Below are 17,043 nucleotides of genomic sequence, written 5' to 3'. Positions count from 1 at the left end.
CCTTCTAACCAGAGCAGCAAGCAAAACAGGCCAAGGGCCCCCAACAAGAAGAGCACAGTAAAGGCAACTGGACCGAGGTGGATCTCTTCTGCAGTCATCCTGTAAAAATGAGCAAGTCCCTGGTCCCTTCCTGGCCCCAATTCCTCCTCCATAAATAGCCAGTTTAGACTAATCTAAGGATGGCAATACACAGCCTATGAGCTGCACCCTAATGGCAACCACATGTTAGTCACAGCACTCCTTTTCAGGCATGTGAATATAGCCTCAGAATGGTGTCCAACGCAGAACTCTGGTCCACTCCTAATCAATGAAGTCTACTAGCCATCCCTGAACAAGGAGTTTTTTAGGTACCCATCAAGCTTCTCTGTAACAGAAGTCAGAAACCAGGAGAAGGTCCCAAAGGGATCCACCTGAGCTCAGAAAGGGCTCAGACTAAAGGCTTTGCAGAAGAGCCACACTAGCCAAGACACTTTCAGTGACAGCTTAGTGGGAATGGGAGAGTCCCACATTTCTCCAGGGCATAGTAGTTAAGAACACAGACTTGGGAACTAGCCTGCCCGGGTTTGAACCCTGATTCCTCTTATCAATTGTCAAAGCTTGGGCAAGCTATTTATGCTTTCTGTGCTTCAGTTTACTCAACTGCTGATTTAAAGATTAAATGGGCTAATATTCATAAAACATTTGGGACAGTGGCTAGTGCATATAGCTGTTATATAATGTTTGTTAATTATCTACCGAGCATCGTGGCGCTTCTTCACCCCAGGGTATGGTGAGAGGGCGGTGAGAAGGCTGGGAGCTGGAGGTTCTGCTTAAGTGATTAAGTGAGGGGTTCCTAGCCCAGATTAGTAAGACCAGACTTGGGGGATTCCAGGCCTCATCCTGGTATCCCAAATCCTCTCTGATCTCTAGATAAAGAGATCCTGACTCTCCCCACATGGCCTCATTCCAGGCCCAGAACTGGAATTGGATGCAAGTGACCTCCCAGCCTTGAGATCTTGGACAAAGTACGCAACAGTACCCCCAGGCCCTGTGCTGTGGCCTCCACCAAAAGAAGGGCTTATACCAAAGGAGTTACATTTATTCCCACTAGGGATGGAAGGCAATCTCCTCCCTGAAATCTTGGCTCTCCAGGCTTCCCTTGCTCCACCCTCAACAACGTGCAGGATATGAATTTGCTGAGGCATCGCTACTCCCTACTTCCTTTGTCATCTTAGTTCTGTCACTTTAAAAAATATTTTGCCTTGATGATCATTTCTCAACACCTCCTCAGCCCAGAAGCCTCCAAAGTCCCTACCAGGTCAGCTCTCCCCCTGCAGCAGCTCCCTGACAAGAGGATAAAGGTCTCCCCCGCCAGGAGGATGAAAGTCTCCATGGCAGCCATCTCCCTCTTCCTCATCCTCCTCATCACCTGCGCTCTGGGGAGAAAGCCTGAACAGTCCTCACGTGAGTGCAACACCTCGTCTTCCTTCCAACCTGGTCCCCCCGGGGAAAGAAGTAGGAGTAAGGTTGCTGGGGATATATAAGGAGGAGGGGTTCTAGAAGGAGGTCTGGGGTCTTCTGAAACTGGCTTCCTCCTCACCTTCCAGGACCAGCCCCCCTTCCCTCCAAGGCCATGGAGGGAGCCTGTCTCACTACGCCTTCAGTCCATCTCTCTGCCATGAAGGAAAAGGGGCCCACCCCATTTGGGGGACATTATCCCCAGGGAGATAGAGGAGGATTTGGGGGAGACCCTTAAGGCCACTTGTCTGCCTGCCTCTTGAGATGGGGGCCACCTGGTTCCAGAGTCAGCCCCACCCCACGAGAGCAGCCTCAGTTAGGTGTGGGCTTAGGGGAACCATAACAGTGGGGGTCACGCCTCGGCCCCCGTTTCCCCAGCTTATTACTTGGGATGAGCTGCCTTCATACACAACCAAAACTATGCCTCACCCTTCAATTTTACCTCGTCTCGTTTTCAGAAACTGGGAGGAAACAGAGGAGATTATGGAGATAAATCTGGTCTAACGTTAATGGGAATCCGGGCAGTTTGATCTGCCTCTCTGAGAAGGCATGTGGAGTTTCGAGGGATAGGGTGGGAGTGGCCTCAGGGACCAGCGGACCCCTTATCGCATTCTTCGGGGAGGGAGGATGCTCACTGGGTGAAAAGACAGGCCTTGCCCTCCCACCCACACATGCGGCCGTCCCTGGTGACTGCGATGCCACTGCTCGGACACTCCAGTCCTGTCCAGGCTGGTCACATAACGCGCACACCCCCATCACTCCACTCCATGACCACGGTGCCACCTTTTCTCCAGGGCCCTCGGTCAGAAATGCCCTTCCTGCTTATCTCCATCAGTCAAGCTTGACTGAATGAATGATCGCCCCCCTCCCGCACCTCCTAGAAGAGCCATGAAATTCCAGAATCAGAAAATGACTGGAAAGTTCATCTAATCCAGAGACGTTTAACATTTTTTAGACAGTGGAACATTTCTTCAAGCAAAATCTTACTCAGAAATTTAGTATGTAAAACAGCCAAAAGAGCCAAAAGGGATACGATCCCCAAAACTTTACTCTTAAATGCATCAGTATCTCTGAAACAGACCCCAAAGCCCCCAGACCCTCAGGGAGTAAAAACCCCTCGGTGTAGAAACCACCAATCCAGTCCAACAGCCTCATTGACAGATGAGGAAACTAACCGGGGAATAAAGTTGCCATTGGCACAAAGCCAGCAAAGGCGAGGGGAGGCTGGGACCGGAGTGTCTTGACTCCCTGTCCTTGGGCCTTCGTGTCAGCTTCCTTCCCTCTTTGCAGGTCAGAGGTCCAGTGGGGACCCAGGCAGAAGGGGCAGATTGGAAGGGCTGGGTCTGCACTCCCAGCTGGCATGTGTCCCTGTCCCCCATGGGGATTTCCTCCAAATATTCCTCCTGTGCGGAGCATCTGGGCAAGTCTGCCCCACGGGAGTGGTGTGTGGTCACTGCGAAGATTTGGGTTTTGCTAATCTTCAGTCAGGAATGGAAGGTCGCCAGCCAGTCTTTCGAGGAGCGGTTGAAGAGCAGGAAGGAAGGTGGTTGCTGAGGCAGGAGGAGGGAAAGAGGAACGAATCTGCACAATCCCATGTCCGAGTTCAGCAGGGCCACCTCCTCCTTCCTTCCCTCTTCCACCCTGTGTTGTGCCCAAAGAGCCGGCAGGTCTGGCCTCTGACAACGAGCCCCTTGCTTTCTCCTCAGGAGGGCCTTACCACCCGGCCGAGTGCTGCCTCAGCTACATTGCCCAGGCAATCCCACGTCACCGGATCACAGATTATTATGAGACCAGCAGCCAGTGCTCCAAGCCTGGAGTTGTGTAAGTAGAACCCCCACACCCCACTGGGAGACAGGGAGCCTGCAAGGTGGGGGAGGGGGGAGGGAGGACGCAGAATGGAGATTCCCCAGATCGCCTCTCAGGGGCTGCAGCAGGCAGCGGAGGGGCAAGCTGGGGGCGTTCTGGCCTGGCTGAGCCTGCAGGGAGCCAGGAGGTAGCAGACCCCATGGATGGGGAGGCAGCAGGGGCGGGGAAGGGAAGGCAGGAGGGCACTTCTAGGGGCAGGGGGAGCACGGAGACTTGGTGGGTCTGGGGGCCCCGAGGGCTAGAGAGCAGGTCTCAGAGAGGAGACTGGCCTTGAGCTGCCTCTAGCAAAGGAAGAAGCAACAGCCTAGGGGGGTGAGGTGTTTTCTAGGGAAGGCAAAACAGCTTTCACTTCCCAGCTGCTGGATGCCCCATCGGCAACACTTCTCCCTTTTGTTTCACAGCTTCATCACCAAAAAGGGCCATTCCATATGTGCCAACCCCAGGCACGACTGGGTCCAGGACTACATCAAGGACCTGGAGGAGAAACGAGTGACCCAGAAGTAGTGGAGGAGGGCACAGCTGGCCATCTTAAAGAGAAGAGGCCGTGGCCCCCTTCCCAGCCCCAACTCCCAGCCCCAGCCGCCTCTCCAGAACTGCCTTGCCATGAATTGAAGACCTTGAATTCACACCCTCCCTGCCCTTGCTCAATTCTATGGAATCTCCTCCTTGGAGCCCAGCCAGGGTGGCACCCTCGGCATCAGGTTTCCCTCTGCAGAAGTGAGGTCTGCCCTGAATGCAAAAAACAGGTCAGGCCTGTGATGGGGGGGGGGGGGGGAGCTGAGGCCACCTTTACACAAATTATCATGATGGTAACAAATATCATGGTCTTAGCACTTTCTATCCTCCTGTCTGCTAAGTAGCCTATGTGTATTATCTTATATAATATGTATATTATCTTACATAAGCTACATAAGTGTAAAGCTAAGAGCTATCACTTGATTTTTCTGCTAAGTCTTCATAAAGCCTTCTTCATAGCAGCCAATCTTCAAATTCCTTCATTTTGTCCTGCTCCCAAGGCCCTTGTTCCCAGCCATCTGGGGTAAGAATGATTTGGGGACATATGTTAATCCAACCCTTCCCCTCCACTTACATACATCAGGTTGTACTGTACTGTTAGGGCCATTTTTGTGTCCTCCACAAGGCCTAACAGAAAGCCTGGCCTATAGCAGGTGCTCAGGAAATGGATGGGGACGGGAAGGGATGGGGCAGGAATCAAGAGGAGGCTGTGCTCCATGAGTAACACCCAGCTGCCCCCAAAGTTTCTCATACCCATCTTCAGAATTCCAGGGGCAGCTCTGTGTACCCGGAGTAAGAACATGCCCAGGGTGGGCACTGTGGCCATGCTTCCCTAGCCACCGGCCTTCCAAGACCAGGGCCAAGAGGAGGCTTGTATGCTAAAGGTACAACCAAGCTTCTCCAGACCTCCTTGCCTCCATAAACAGCACCCAAAGGAGTATCCCCCAGACATACCCTCTCTACCCGCATAAAAAGCCACAGCTGCACCACCACTAACTGAACTTGAACCCAGCAGGACTAAATGCATTATACAAGTTTTCCCTATTTATGAGCAGTCATGCGAAACAGGAAGCCCCATAAGGGTCTCAGTCCGGCCCTGCCTCCCTCTACTCTCATTTACTGAAACACTCCCCCCTCGGCCTCTACAGCTTGCAGTCCATCAACAACAAAAACTCCTGGATCTTCCATCTCTTCTCTGAATCTGCCTTCAACCCCAGGTATGGGGTCCTGAGGCAGTGTGAAGAGAGAAGATGCTGAGGGATAGGTCAGCCCTGGTTAAGGCCAGAGCTCAGAAGCTGGAAGTCAGGGGCACAGAGGCAGGGTGTCAGGTGCAGGATGTTGGAGCGCCCTCTGCTGGCCATCCTTGGTCACGGAGGAGGGGTGGGTGAACCCTTATCGCAGGTAGGCAGGAGGGATGGCCCGCTAGACCTAAAACTGGTTCAGAGTCCAAGGTCCAAAGAGTTAAAAAAAAAAAAAAATCAACAAGCCAAACACGTCAGCAATAAACGAGGATCCAAGGATCAACACATTGTTTTTCTCTATGTATTAGTAACATAATCTGTAACAGGAACATGAGCTCCATCAGGTAGGTGTCCTTAGACTGGGAACGGGGGACATGGTTTTCGGAGGCCCAAACCCTACGCCTTGCTCCAGTCTGTGCACTCTCTAATCCTGCTTTATGGTCACCTTCCCAATGATGGATCTGGGGGGAACTGGGGTGGTTCCACCCTCCTCCCTCCCCCAAAATAAAGATGGGTGTCAAGTAAGGTGGAGAAATCACATGGATCCAATTTTCAGAACTGCCTGCCTCCCACCTGTGTGACCTGGGAGAATTTCTTTGACTTCTCCAAGCCTCAGGGGCCTCATTTTTAAAACAGAGAATCTCTGCTTCACTACTGCAAGGATTAAATTAAAGAAGGCATACACAGTGGCCGACACCCAGCACACACGAACTACATGCGCCCTTTCTCCAGTCCTCTCCTTCCACTGAACTTACATCTTACTAATTCAGCTGTACCAGGTCCCACCCCCCTCTTTCAGCAAACACGGAGGGAGGCACCGCCTCTCTCCCCCACCGGCTCTGAAGCAGTCAGAGTCCAGAGAGCCGTGAAGTCAGACTGGACGACCAGCCTTTCTCCCGAAGCTGAAGGGACCCCCTGAGAGGATGAAGGTCTCCGGGGCTGCCCTCTTTCTCCTCATCCTCATCCTCACCACTCCTGCTTTGCACGGCCAGTCAAGTGAGTCCACCTGTCCTTGGAGGGCAGCAATGAAAGAGGGACACAGAGCAGCAGGCAGTGAGGTGATGTCAAGAGACCTGTCAGGTCTCTGCCATCAGCCGCAGGGCCTCCCCCCTCCCACAGGCACACCTGCTGTTCACAAACTCTTCCCTTCACAAGCAGAGCTGGGCTGGGGTCCAGACCCCCGCTGGGGTCATCGCACAGTTTCAGGAAGCTGGGTCAAGGTCACGTCAGGGGTCCCAAGGATGGAGAACAGGAATGATCCTTTGGGGGAGCCAAGGAAGTAACCGAAGAGATAATAAATGTGAGCAAGGAAAGGAGAGCAAGACAGGTGGACGAGAAAAGCAGCAGATGCTCTGGGAGAGTGGCCAAAAGGTGTTGGGGAGGCGGCTGTGCCCAGCAGTGGGGACTCTGAACCTAGACACCCCTTCATTGCAGAGTCTGGCACAGATTTCTGGGACTATCATGGAAGCCAAAAGAAGGCCTAATGGGATGCCCAGGTGTGCAGTGCAAGGATTTCATGGCCTCTATCCATATTCCTCAGCCAGGTCTGGGGAATGCACATAAAGTCCATAGAAAAAGTCCACATAGAAGAGAGGAGAAGCCCATAGAAAAGAGGAAAAGAGGATGGGGTGGAAAGCTTTTGGCGCCACGGGGGGCTTGGGACCTATGGAAAACAAGGTTTGTCTAGCCCACTTTCTACCCCTGACTCAACCACCATTTATGAAAGAGACCACATCTTACCTTCAAGTGCCCCAGCCCTTCTTTTCTCTCTGAGGCTACCCCGGGCACGTGGTCTGGCCGGACTCTGCCTGTATGAGCCCTCAGGGGAGCAAGGGTCACACACACCATGGAATCTGCTCACACACTCTCAAAATGCCCCTGAACTCTGTAAACTTTGCTTTGAGTACTGGGGTCATGGACATCACTATGAGCAGAGCTGCAACTGGTGGGTGGCAGGAGGCAACCATGCCCTTGGGGAAGGTTGAACAGACCACTGCAATGGGTTCAGTTTTTCAAAAAGAGAAAATGGGCCACCCAAAGCATGGATGGGCCAAATGGTACTCTCGCGATATTCCAGTCTTGGCCACCGGCTGGAAGCAAGGGGTCAGGCTGCAAAGGGTTTTGCACTCTGCGGTTTTGGGGGATGGGGGAGGTCTCTGCCTGCCATCCTCTGTGATATCCCGAACTGATGAGCAGCCAGAGCTCAAGGGAAACACAGTCCTCACAACCAACTGAGGCCAACATCCTGTCAGCATCAAAGAGAGGTGGGAAAGTGGCATTTCCAGGCGAGAAGAATGGTCATTCCTACCATCTGCTCTCAATTATAACAAACACTTTCTATGTGCTATGCTCTGAATTAAGGGTTTTACCAGCATTTTCTCAACTAACCCTCACCCAGATCCTAGGATATAAGCATCTTTTTTACCCTCGTTTCATAGACGAGGAGACCTAGAGAGATAAAACCTACCCATGATCTAAACTATTGAGTCAAGATTGCTATTCAAGATGTCTGACCCGAAGCCTAAATTCGAACACTTTTCTTCCCGCCCTAACTTCTCTGGCTCATTGCTCGTCTCACCCTCCTCTCCCGGACGTCAGCCCCTCTAATACCTCTGGATAGAGTCCACACTCCCCTCCCACAGCTCAGGCGTGTTGGTCACCCCCCACCCCAATTTCGTCTCTCTTTATTATTATTATTATTATTATTATTATTATTATTATTTATTTGAGAGAGAGAGCGTGAGTCAGGGTGGGGAAGGGCAGAAGGAAAGGGAGAAGCAGGTGCTCCACTGAGCAGGGAGCCTGACTGATGGGCTCCATCCAGGACCCCAGGATCATGACCTGAGCCAATGGCAGACACTTAACTGACTGAGCCACCCAGGTGCCCCAATTTCATCTCTTATGTCTTTCTTGTCACATTGCATTCCAGCCATCTGCAACTGCTCGGTGCTCCCAACACACACACAGTTTCCCCCACCTTTGAACCTTCATACACCATTCTTTCTTCCAGACCCCACAACCCCTTTGTCTGTCTCAGTCCTGCTCAGCCTTCAAGAATCGAGCCAGGCCCCACATGCTATGAGACTTCTTCCGCAGCCACCCAGGCTGGGTTAGGTGTCCCTCATTCTGTTTCCAAAGCACCTTGTGCCAAATTCTGTTCTATCACAGACCATGTTCACTGTAGTATTTACCTCTTCACTTTCCCTTTTCACCCTGACTAGACTGGAAGATACTCAAGAGGTTGTGACTGTGGCTTCCTCATGCTTTTTGCCCCCCTGAGAGCTTGGCATATAATAGGAGCTCGATACATGTTTGCCACACCAAGCCCTGGTCCACCAGCAAAGGTGAATAACCAAGGCATTAGCACTCAATGAAGCTCATCAGAGGCTGGAGGTTCTACATGTGTATCCTCACCCTCCTTTTTTTTTTTTTAAAGATTTTATTTATTTATTTGACACTCAGAGATCACAAGTAGGCAGAGAGGCAAGCAGAGAGAGAGGAGGAAGCAGTATCTCCGCGGAGCAGAGAGTCCGACGCGGGGCTCGATCCCAGGACCCTGCGATCATGACCCAAGCAGAATGCAGAGGCTTTAACCCACTGAGCCACCCAGACGCCCCTCCCCCCCCTTTTATCACTTTCTCTGTTACCCATCAAGCTATCATCAGCCCCTGCTAACAGATGGCTTTGCCATGGGAGGTGTGGAATGCCAGGGATGGGAGGTGAAGGCAGGCAACCACGGGCTCCCTTTACACATGCTTGGCTCAGCTTTCAATGTGATTCCCTCAGAAAGTCCTGCGTCGTTGAACAGTTCTCACACCTGCTGCCTGAAGCATCATGAGAAAGTAATGCCAAGGAAAATGGTGGTGGGATACAGAAGGGCCCTCAACTGCTACCTGCCGGCAATCATGTAAGCATTCCCCGCAGACACTTCCGTGGAGGGGAGAGGGGAACCCGGGGCGGGAAGGAGACGCACAGAGCCAGGAAGTCTCCATGAGAGAAGGAACGGAGTCGTGATTCAGGACTCGGGCTTTGAATCTGTCTCAAACCCAGGCAGGCCTGGGTTGAATTCTTGACTTTGCCACTTAGAGCTGTGTGAGCAGATAAATGGCAGCCATCTTGGCTGAGCGGGGAACAGGCTGAAACAGGGATGATGAGGTCTAGAACCCAGACAGGGAGGCCTTCTGGGGGAACTCAGGTCGGGGAGGCCTGGGGAGGCCGTGAAGAATAGGAGACGAGGCCCATGAGAGCGAGGAATGGGGGAGTGTGGACGGGATCCCCCCCCACCCCACTCCATGACCACTGACCATCACCTTCTGCCTCCACAGCTTTGTCACCAAAAAGAACCGAGAGATCTGTGCCAACCCCCAAAACAAATGGGTCCAAGAGTACCTCAGGGATCCCAATATACCTTTGCTGCCTCCCAGGAACTTGGCCCAGGCTAGAAGTGTTAGGCCATAGGAAGGCCACAACGCCGCAGCTCTCCATGACCATCAGGCTTCAGTGGGAGTCCAGGTTCTGTAAAGAAAGGAGCAGGCCTGTGAAAATGTGGCATCTGGGGTGGGGGGCTGGCGTGTGGTCTGAATGAGAAGCTAATTAAATGTACTTTAAACATGTTCTCAATCTCTGGAGGAAATGCCAAAGTTAAGGGAGACGGGGAGAAATGCATTCTTAATACACAGAAATACATATTTCACATCCTTCTAGTTCTTTCATCACCTCACCTCACCCCCCCCCCCACACACACACACACCAGCCGTCCCAGATAATTATGCTCAGCTTCCAACCATCCGGAAACTCTCTGGCCTCTGACTCATTAAAACCCACACAGAATTCTTGACTTTCCCTGTCCATCTTCGTCCCTTTATTAGATTTATTCTTCTTTCCTTCTAAAACACAGCACTTTTTTTTTAAAAAAGCAGGTCAGAGTGGGAAACTTCACATTGTAATAGTTTTTGTCCTTGTCGCAGAGGTTTTGCTAGATCCCCCAATATGCGGATATGTGGTCTTCCCCAGGCAGGGCCAGACCGGAGACAGAAGTAGGGATCTCAGCTCCCGGCTGAGCCACTGGCATGTGTCACACTGAATGTCTCCAGGCCTTATTCAGGCTGCAGGACTTGTCAGGGGTTTCATTCCTTCTTGAGGACAAATAATGTTGCACTGTGTGTATGCACCACATCACCCCTTCCTCCATCAGTGGGTGTCTTCGTATCCATGCCCCTTTCCTTCACATTAGCCAGAGTTAGTGGATCTTGGTTTCTGTTACATGTGCCCCAAGCATTTTAACTTGTATGGTTATCAATCTCCAGCCAGGGTTCAGAGACAGGTAAGGGTCTGAGGCTCTGACCTACATGCTTCCTGCCCTTGTCCCTCACAGGGAGCCTGTGTTAGAACCTCCTGGAAGCTCCTGCTCCTTGATCTAGGGATTTCTCTCCACCTTTCTTGCTGTTGGAGCTGAGGAGTTAACGGCTGAATATGAGTAAAAGCCTCCCTCTAGTAGCTCACAGCCCAGGGAGGCCAGAATCACTAACAAATACAACATAGTCAGGCCCAGGCCTTTGTTTCCAGAGGCCAACGTGGACATGGAGGGGTGGCAGGGCTTAGCCTGACACAGGAGCCAGGACAAGTTCAACATGTACACCCAAGGCAGCAGGAAGTTTCAAAGTCCTGAGCCAGCACCAGGGTCAAAGTCAGGGAACCAGAGTTCAAAGCCTAAATGACAGGATGGGGATGGGGTTGAAAACAGGAAGCACAGGCCAGGGCCAGGATCCTGACAAGCTGGAAAGGAAATGTTTATTCTCTCTCTCTTTCTCTCTCTCTCCCTCCCTCTGGGTCCATCAGAGTTCAGAGGTGAGATGTCAGTCTGAAAACCTAATTGAAAGTCTATATACAAAGTCAAAGTCCCATCCTAGCACATCATATAAAGCTTGCCAGAAACTCCTAACGGTTCAGCACTGGAAGTACTTTCCTTCAGAGCTTTCAGTTGTTTTTAAAGAGGGCTGTTCCTAGTCTTTTCAAGGTACACGGATGCCTGGCTTTAAACACACACACACACAAACACAAGGGACTCCCTCACTGGGGACACACAACGATCTGCCACCCCTGACCATCCTAAAGCAAAAACCTCACCCACATAAACCAACCAGCTCACATGACTGACAGCCTTATGGGATGGAGGTGGTTGATGGGGGCGTGGTGGGGGGAGAGGGGGGTGGAAACTAAGGCCTGGAATACGGGGGTCGCTTTCACTGCTACGTCAGAGAATGGCCTTTGTCTCAGGACAGGTGACGACCACACACAGCAACATGGGGAGACCAGTGGGTGAGACAGGAAGGCATGAACATGAGGAAGCCATTCTGGGTAGTACAAAGAAAATTCAAATGCGGTAAGAGGCCTGACCACATGTCCCCTCTCCGTGCATTCATTCACTGCCCCATGAGGATTTGGACCAAATGATGGATGTCCTAAGGCCAGCTTCGGCGGGGTCAGTAAGACATGTTATTTGGCTCCAGAGCGGCCTTTGAAAATAAGCTGGGTGAACACGCCTTCTCCCCACAAGAGGGGACATACGTTGATGTGCGTGTGTGAGTGACTAGTGGAGAGTCGTCAGCAGCCTGAACTAGGATTAGCAGGACAGGGTTGATGCAATGGTTTAAAAGCATTGGCTCCAAATCGAGAAAGGCAAAATCGAGGCTCAAATCCCAACTCTGCCATTTACTGCGAGACCTTGGGCAACTACGAAATCCTTCCAAGCCTCAGTTTTGACGTTTATAAAATAGGTCAAATAACAGGACCTACCTCCGGATGTGGAGAGGGTTAGGAGAATGCTTAGCACAGAGTATGTGCTCAGTAGATGAGCCTTATTATTCCATCCTCTGACTTTCCTTTAAGACCATAGGATGTAGGACAGAAAGAAGCTTTCTCTCATTGTGAGGTAAGGCAACCACGGTTCAGAGAAGGAAGAGCAACTTGCCCAAGGCCTCACTATGAGACATCAGCAGACCTGGCATTAGAAATGGGGGCTATATCTTAAACAGAAGAAGCTTCTGGTCTACATGAGGCTGAGGACTGTGTGAGAATAGGGAAAACTAGATCCACCTCACAAAGAAAGCAATAGCTCAAGACCTGAGAGCCTCCTTTTCCATGATCGAGGACCCTGAGACCTTGACCTCCGTGTGGCTATCCTGTGATTGCTGCCAAGAAGTTTTGAGGAAACAACAGGCAGACGCAGGGAGGGATGGTGCATCTCTCCAGAGCCTGGCGTTTACCAGTGATGGCCTTTTCCTCTTTGAGTCAAGTTTCCTCATCTGCAAAATGGAGCTGACCCTTTACAAAGCTGTTGTGACAATCCCCAGCTACAGGGTCTGGCACAAGCACTATAATAAAATGGAAAATGTTACTCTCTTAATAGCCAGAACAAGAACTCTTTTCATGGAGGAAACAACCTCTGGTAAGGAAATGTGTCAGTAACCCCAGTTAAGACAGAAAAGTCCCCCAGGACAGGACTACAGACTGGGGCCAAGACCAGGGGGAGGGGTGAACCAAGAGGAGGGACTGTGCTGCCTTTGAGAGCCAGAAAATGGTTGGGGAGAGCGGTTGGGGAAGCAGCTGGGGCCAGTGAACGCCCTGAAGCCCTCTTCCTCCCTGAAGCCCTCAAGAGTCCCATCAATTATGCAGCTCCCAGAATACCTGATGTGAATGATTTGGGGGGAAGTGAAAAGGGGGATCACTCCCTGGTGAGGTTCACATGGAAGTGAGACAGGGTCAGCGCCTCAGGGCAAGGAATTAGAGACTGAGAAATGTGAAGTCAGTCCTTGGAAAGTCACAGAAGTCTTGCAGAAATTTTGGATTGCCCCAGGCAGTAGAAGTGGGAGGGGGGTTGGGTAGTAAAAGGACTCCCGAGCAGTTCTCAAGATCCAGGGATGTGCCCAGGGTGGCTCCTTCAGACTGGGTGGTGAGGAAAGGCCTCACCAAGGAGGTGACATGCAACCTGATGGCTCAATGACGATCACATGAAGAATGAAGTTTTCCAAGCAGGGGGCACGGCCAGTGCAACGTACTGGGCAGGAACCAGCTGGGGGAGCGGGAGCAGTGCTGCTGGAGCATACAGCCAGGACAGCGGGATGAGCAACCAGGAAGGCGAGAGCAGGACAGGGTTCTTTGGGAGCCCAAGTAAGGGGAGTGTGATTTATATCAGGGGAGGGGAAAGCCATTAGGGATGGTGTTAAGCAGCCATAGAGCATCGCCTGATCCATCTGTTTAAAGAAACCTGGCCAGGGGTGCCTGGGTGGCTCAGTGGGTTAAAGCCTCTGCTTCTGGCTCAGGTCAGGATCCCAGGGTCCTGGGATCAAGCCCCACATCGGGCTCTCTGCTCAGCAGGAGGTCTGCTTCTCTTCCTCTCTCTCTCTCTCTCTGCCTGCCTCTCTGCCTACTTGTGATCTCTGTCTGTCAAATAAATAAATAAATAAATCTTTATTAAAAAAAAAAAAACTGGCTGCTCTGCAGACATGGATTCCTGGAGACAAGGGAGACCCGTCTGGACAACCCTGCAGCGATCCAGGCCACAGATGATGGTGCCTGGGGCCAGGGAGGAAGTGGTGAAGGTAGACGAAAAGAAGCGGATTAGGGAAATGCTTAGGGGACAGAACAGAATAGAAATACTGAGAAAGATTTGGGCTTGAGCAAGTAGGTAGATGTTGGCACAAGTTCTAGAAATGGGGAAGTCTGGGGGGCAAGCAAGTTAGGGAATGGAATCAGGATAGGGATATGACAATTTTGAAATTCTTGTTGGGCATCTATGTAGCCATCCTGGGCAGGGAGTTGGTTGTGAGTCTGGAATGCCAGAGAAAGCTCAAGCTGGAGATATAAAGCCATGGGACCAGACAGGGTCAGCTAGGAAGGTGATGAGCAGTGGGTTCTGGGGTCCCTTTAGAGATAGATCAGAGCAGGAGCCACACAGACATAAATAATAAATAAAATCTTTAAAAAAGTATTCAACCTCTCTGAGCTTTACTTTCCTGTTCTATAAAACAGAGACCAAAACAAATACCTACAATTGCAGGTTATTAGGAAAATCACACCGGTCACCATATGCCAAGTGCCCAGTCCTGTGCCTGGTTCATAGCAGAGTCAGCACTTAGGGCTCCCGTGTCAGAGAAAGAACGCAGCAGGTTCTCACTGGTAAGGGAAAGAAGACTGTTCTCAGTTCCCACATTGCCCCTTATAGCAGAGGAGTAGCTGGGGGAAAGGACCGAGTCATAAAGGGCAGGATCAAAAACCGTTTGTGAGCATAGTTGCTTTCACCCTAAGCACACACTCAGAACCTCCCTCCCTCTTCCCCTTGTCTTCTTCCCAAACAGGAGCCTTCCCCACCAGACTCTGTAACATGGAGCTTCTCATCTGAACCACAGAACATAGCTGATCCGAGAGACTATTTTCTCATTTCTCCCAAGGGTGATGCATAGCTAGCCCCATCCTAGATGCAAAGGATTGAGAAGTGAATCCATTATATCCAGTGCATGTCTTTGAATTCAGTTTAAAAAGGCTGCCTTGGAGGCAAGGACCATCACTCTGAATTCACTGTTTACACCTAGTAGGTTTCACTAAATGTCTATGCATGAAATTCACACAAATGCCTTGGGCTGGCTGGGCAGAAGGTGTGTTCCGGAGTCCATGTGAGGAGCCCTTTAGGCTGTGAGTCAGGGCATCAGGTCAGGAAGTGCCACCATGGAGATGGCATGTCAAGCTGGGCCCTGGAGGGTGAGGGTTTGTAGTCACTGCAAAACTGGTCTAATCTGACTTGATCTTGGGAAAATTAGTGGCCAGTGCCACCCAGTGGTTAAGAACCACAATGACTAGACCCTGTGATTCCTTAAAGGGCTCACATACATGGTCTCGTTCAAAAAGCAAGATCGGCTTGTGCATGATGCATAAACCCAGCTGCTGAGATGGCTCTTCCTGGTGCCCACACCTTCCCATCTCCCTGATTTCTCCCATTGTGCAGGGAGCGGAGGTTCTCGGGCCCCAAGAATGCACAACAGATAAAGATCCTACTCTCACAGAGCTTACGTGTTTGTGGGGAGAGAGACCATACACAAATATTCACAACATCAGGCAGTGAAAAATTCTACAAAGAACAAAGCAGAGCAAAAGTAACAGCGAGGAGTGCAAATGGAAACTTTGTACTATTTGCTAGAAGCCACCAAGAAACCTAATTTAGTAAACTTGTCACCTTAGGTTCCGCTTCCAGCCGAGAGAACTGCACACCGAACACATCTAATAAACGGATACCATATTCTACAAATAAAAGCTATAAACTCCAGACAAAATGTTTAAAATTCAGTTGCGAGCGCAGGAGACTGTACAGGTGTTGGAGGTTAAAAATTGGAGTTGGCAACAGGCGTGGAGTGAGTTCCTAATTTCTGTGGTTTGGGTTTGAGGTCTGGTGCAGGGCTCACCATGAAAACCTTTGCAGGAAAACCAAAGACCAAGCCATTGATCCCTTCAGGCCAGGGTCATATATCAAAGATTGTACAATTTGTCAGGAAGGCTTATACACAGAGGTCAGAAGCAACATATGGTTATCTTCCCCTCATTATAATACTAAATTCCTCAAAAGTTTTTTGTTTAAATGTGGAGCCCAATGCAGGACTTGAACTTTCCACCCTGAGATCAAGACCTGAGCTGAAATCAAGAGTGGGGTACTTAACAGACTGAGCCACCCAAGCATTCCTGTTTGTTTGTTTGTTTGTTTGTTTGTTTTAATAAGGACCTGGAGGTTTGGAGAACTGGGGTCTGGCAAACCTGAAAAGCAATTTTATGCTGCTCCCTTGGGAACTCCATGTCTATCAGAAAAAAAGCCAGGGTTGTGCAGAGGGGACGGATGAACCAGACCTGACTGACAGGCTCTGCTCTACTGCTCCCTAGCCTAGCATTTTTTAAATGGTGAAGTGGGTATTGGGGAGGAGGTAGAAATCCCCCTGGGTGTAGAGGACATTACACCCTTAGAGACTAACTCAGAGTCCCAAACATGCCTGCATGGAAATGCGGAACAGACTGCTCACAGACTAATTCCCTGGCTAAGGAATTACTGCTGGAAAACAGCCTTCCAAGTTTTAGTCTCTGGACATTTTTGAGGTATTTTCCTATTTTTATCTCCTCTTCCCTTTCTTCATTCAGGCAGACCAGCCACACCACACGGCTCATCCATCCGTCTCAGGGGAGACATGACGCCAAGGCAGTGACTAAACTATGAGTCTCTTTGGCTCTGTGTTCTAAAAGCCTAAGCAAGCCCTTTGCAGAAAGGATAAAAGAGGAGTCACAGTGATCTTTTTTAATGTCTTCACCAGAGTCATTAAGGACTGTGGATTTCTTCCCAGCCGAAGAGAGTCCTGGTTTGGTCTGAAGGTATGGGCACCCCAGCAGCATGCCAGGAAGCAGGAAGACCCCAAGAGAAAGGGCTACGGGCAATGTCCAGGCACGTGGACCACAACAGTCCTGGGGAAGTTCTCTGTGTCCTCATATGTAACCCCATACCTTCAGCATGCCATCAGACCCACAGACCATACTAACCCTGGGTAGGATGGCTCAGCAGTAACCTGTGGGGACAGATCATGATATGGGCTCTCCAAACACCCAGGTGCACCCCAGAAAGGCTGAGGTTAAAGCTTCCCGCCAGACCAGCAAAAGAGCAGGATACAAAGATACATCAAATTAAATTACGGAGTAAAATTTTCTTTTGTATGAACTTCAGTTTGTAGATTTCGATTCCAGCTACAACTCTGGGTACTTCTGCAGTAATTGAATCTGTTATAATGATTCGGATCTTTTCTAGGTTAGTGTTTTCCTTGCATAATCCTCATTAAGTGTTTGTTACCTGAGTCCCTGGAGTGGAAACCTAGGAGGGAGGCAGTATTCAGCTAAGGGT

The 17,043-nt window shown here is 50.6% G+C and overlaps 2 protein-coding genes across 2 annotated transcripts; both read left to right on the top strand.

Annotated features, from left to right (window-relative positions):
- Nucleotides 1–1,104: 1,104 nt before the first annotated feature.
- Nucleotides 1,105–4,340, top strand: CCL14 (C-C motif chemokine ligand 14). The gene is made up of 3 exons (XM_082707428.1): nt 1,105–1,443; nt 3,204–3,318; nt 3,765–4,340. Exons 1-3 carry the CDS (start codon nt 1,245–1,247, stop codon nt 3,865–3,867), a joined length of 417 nt encoding a protein of 138 aa, XP_082563554.1. The 5' UTR covers nt 1,105–1,244; the 3' UTR covers nt 3,868–4,340.
- A 1,588-nt stretch (nt 4,341–5,928) lies between these two features.
- CCL16 (C-C motif chemokine ligand 16) lies at nt 5,929–9,732 on the top strand. Its single transcript, XM_082707434.1, has 3 exons — nt 5,929–6,116; nt 8,907–9,027; nt 9,446–9,732. Exons 1-3 carry the CDS (start codon nt 6,044–6,046, stop codon nt 9,576–9,578), a joined length of 327 nt encoding a protein of 108 aa, XP_082563560.1. The 5' UTR covers nt 5,929–6,043; the 3' UTR covers nt 9,579–9,732.
- Nucleotides 9,733–17,043: the final 7,311 nt, after the last annotated feature.

The sequence above is a fragment of the Mustela nivalis genome, assembly GCF_964662115.1.
Source record: "Mustela nivalis genome assembly, chromosome: 17".
NCBI lineage: Eukaryota > Metazoa > Chordata > Mammalia > Carnivora > Mustelidae > Mustela > Mustela nivalis.
Note: the sequence above shows the minus strand (reverse complement) of the source record. Positions and strands in the feature narration are given on the sequence as shown.

Bases quoted from the DNA above. Each gene is read 5' to 3' on its own strand.
- CCL16 (XM_082707434.1), top strand. From the start codon at position 6,044: ATGAAGGTCTCCGGGGCTGCCCTCTTTCTCCTCATCCTCATCCTCACC. The intron at 6,117-8,906 runs GTGAGTCCACCT...TGATTCCCTCAG, and splicing joins TGCTTTGCACGGCCAGTCAA to AAAGTCCTGCGTCGTTGAAC. The intron at 9,028-9,445 runs GTAAGCATTCCC...CTGCCTCCACAG, and splicing joins TGCTACCTGCCGGCAATCAT to CTTTGTCACCAAAAAGAACC.
- CCL14 (XM_082707428.1), top strand. From the start codon at position 1,245: ATGATCATTTCTCAACACCTCCTCAGCCCAGAAGCCTCCAAAGTCCCT. The intron at 1,444-3,203 runs GTGAGTGCAACA...CTTTCTCCTCAG, and splicing joins AAAGCCTGAACAGTCCTCAC to GAGGGCCTTACCACCCGGCC. The intron at 3,319-3,764 runs GTAAGTAGAACC...TTTGTTTCACAG, and splicing joins TGCTCCAAGCCTGGAGTTGT to CTTCATCACCAAAAAGGGCC.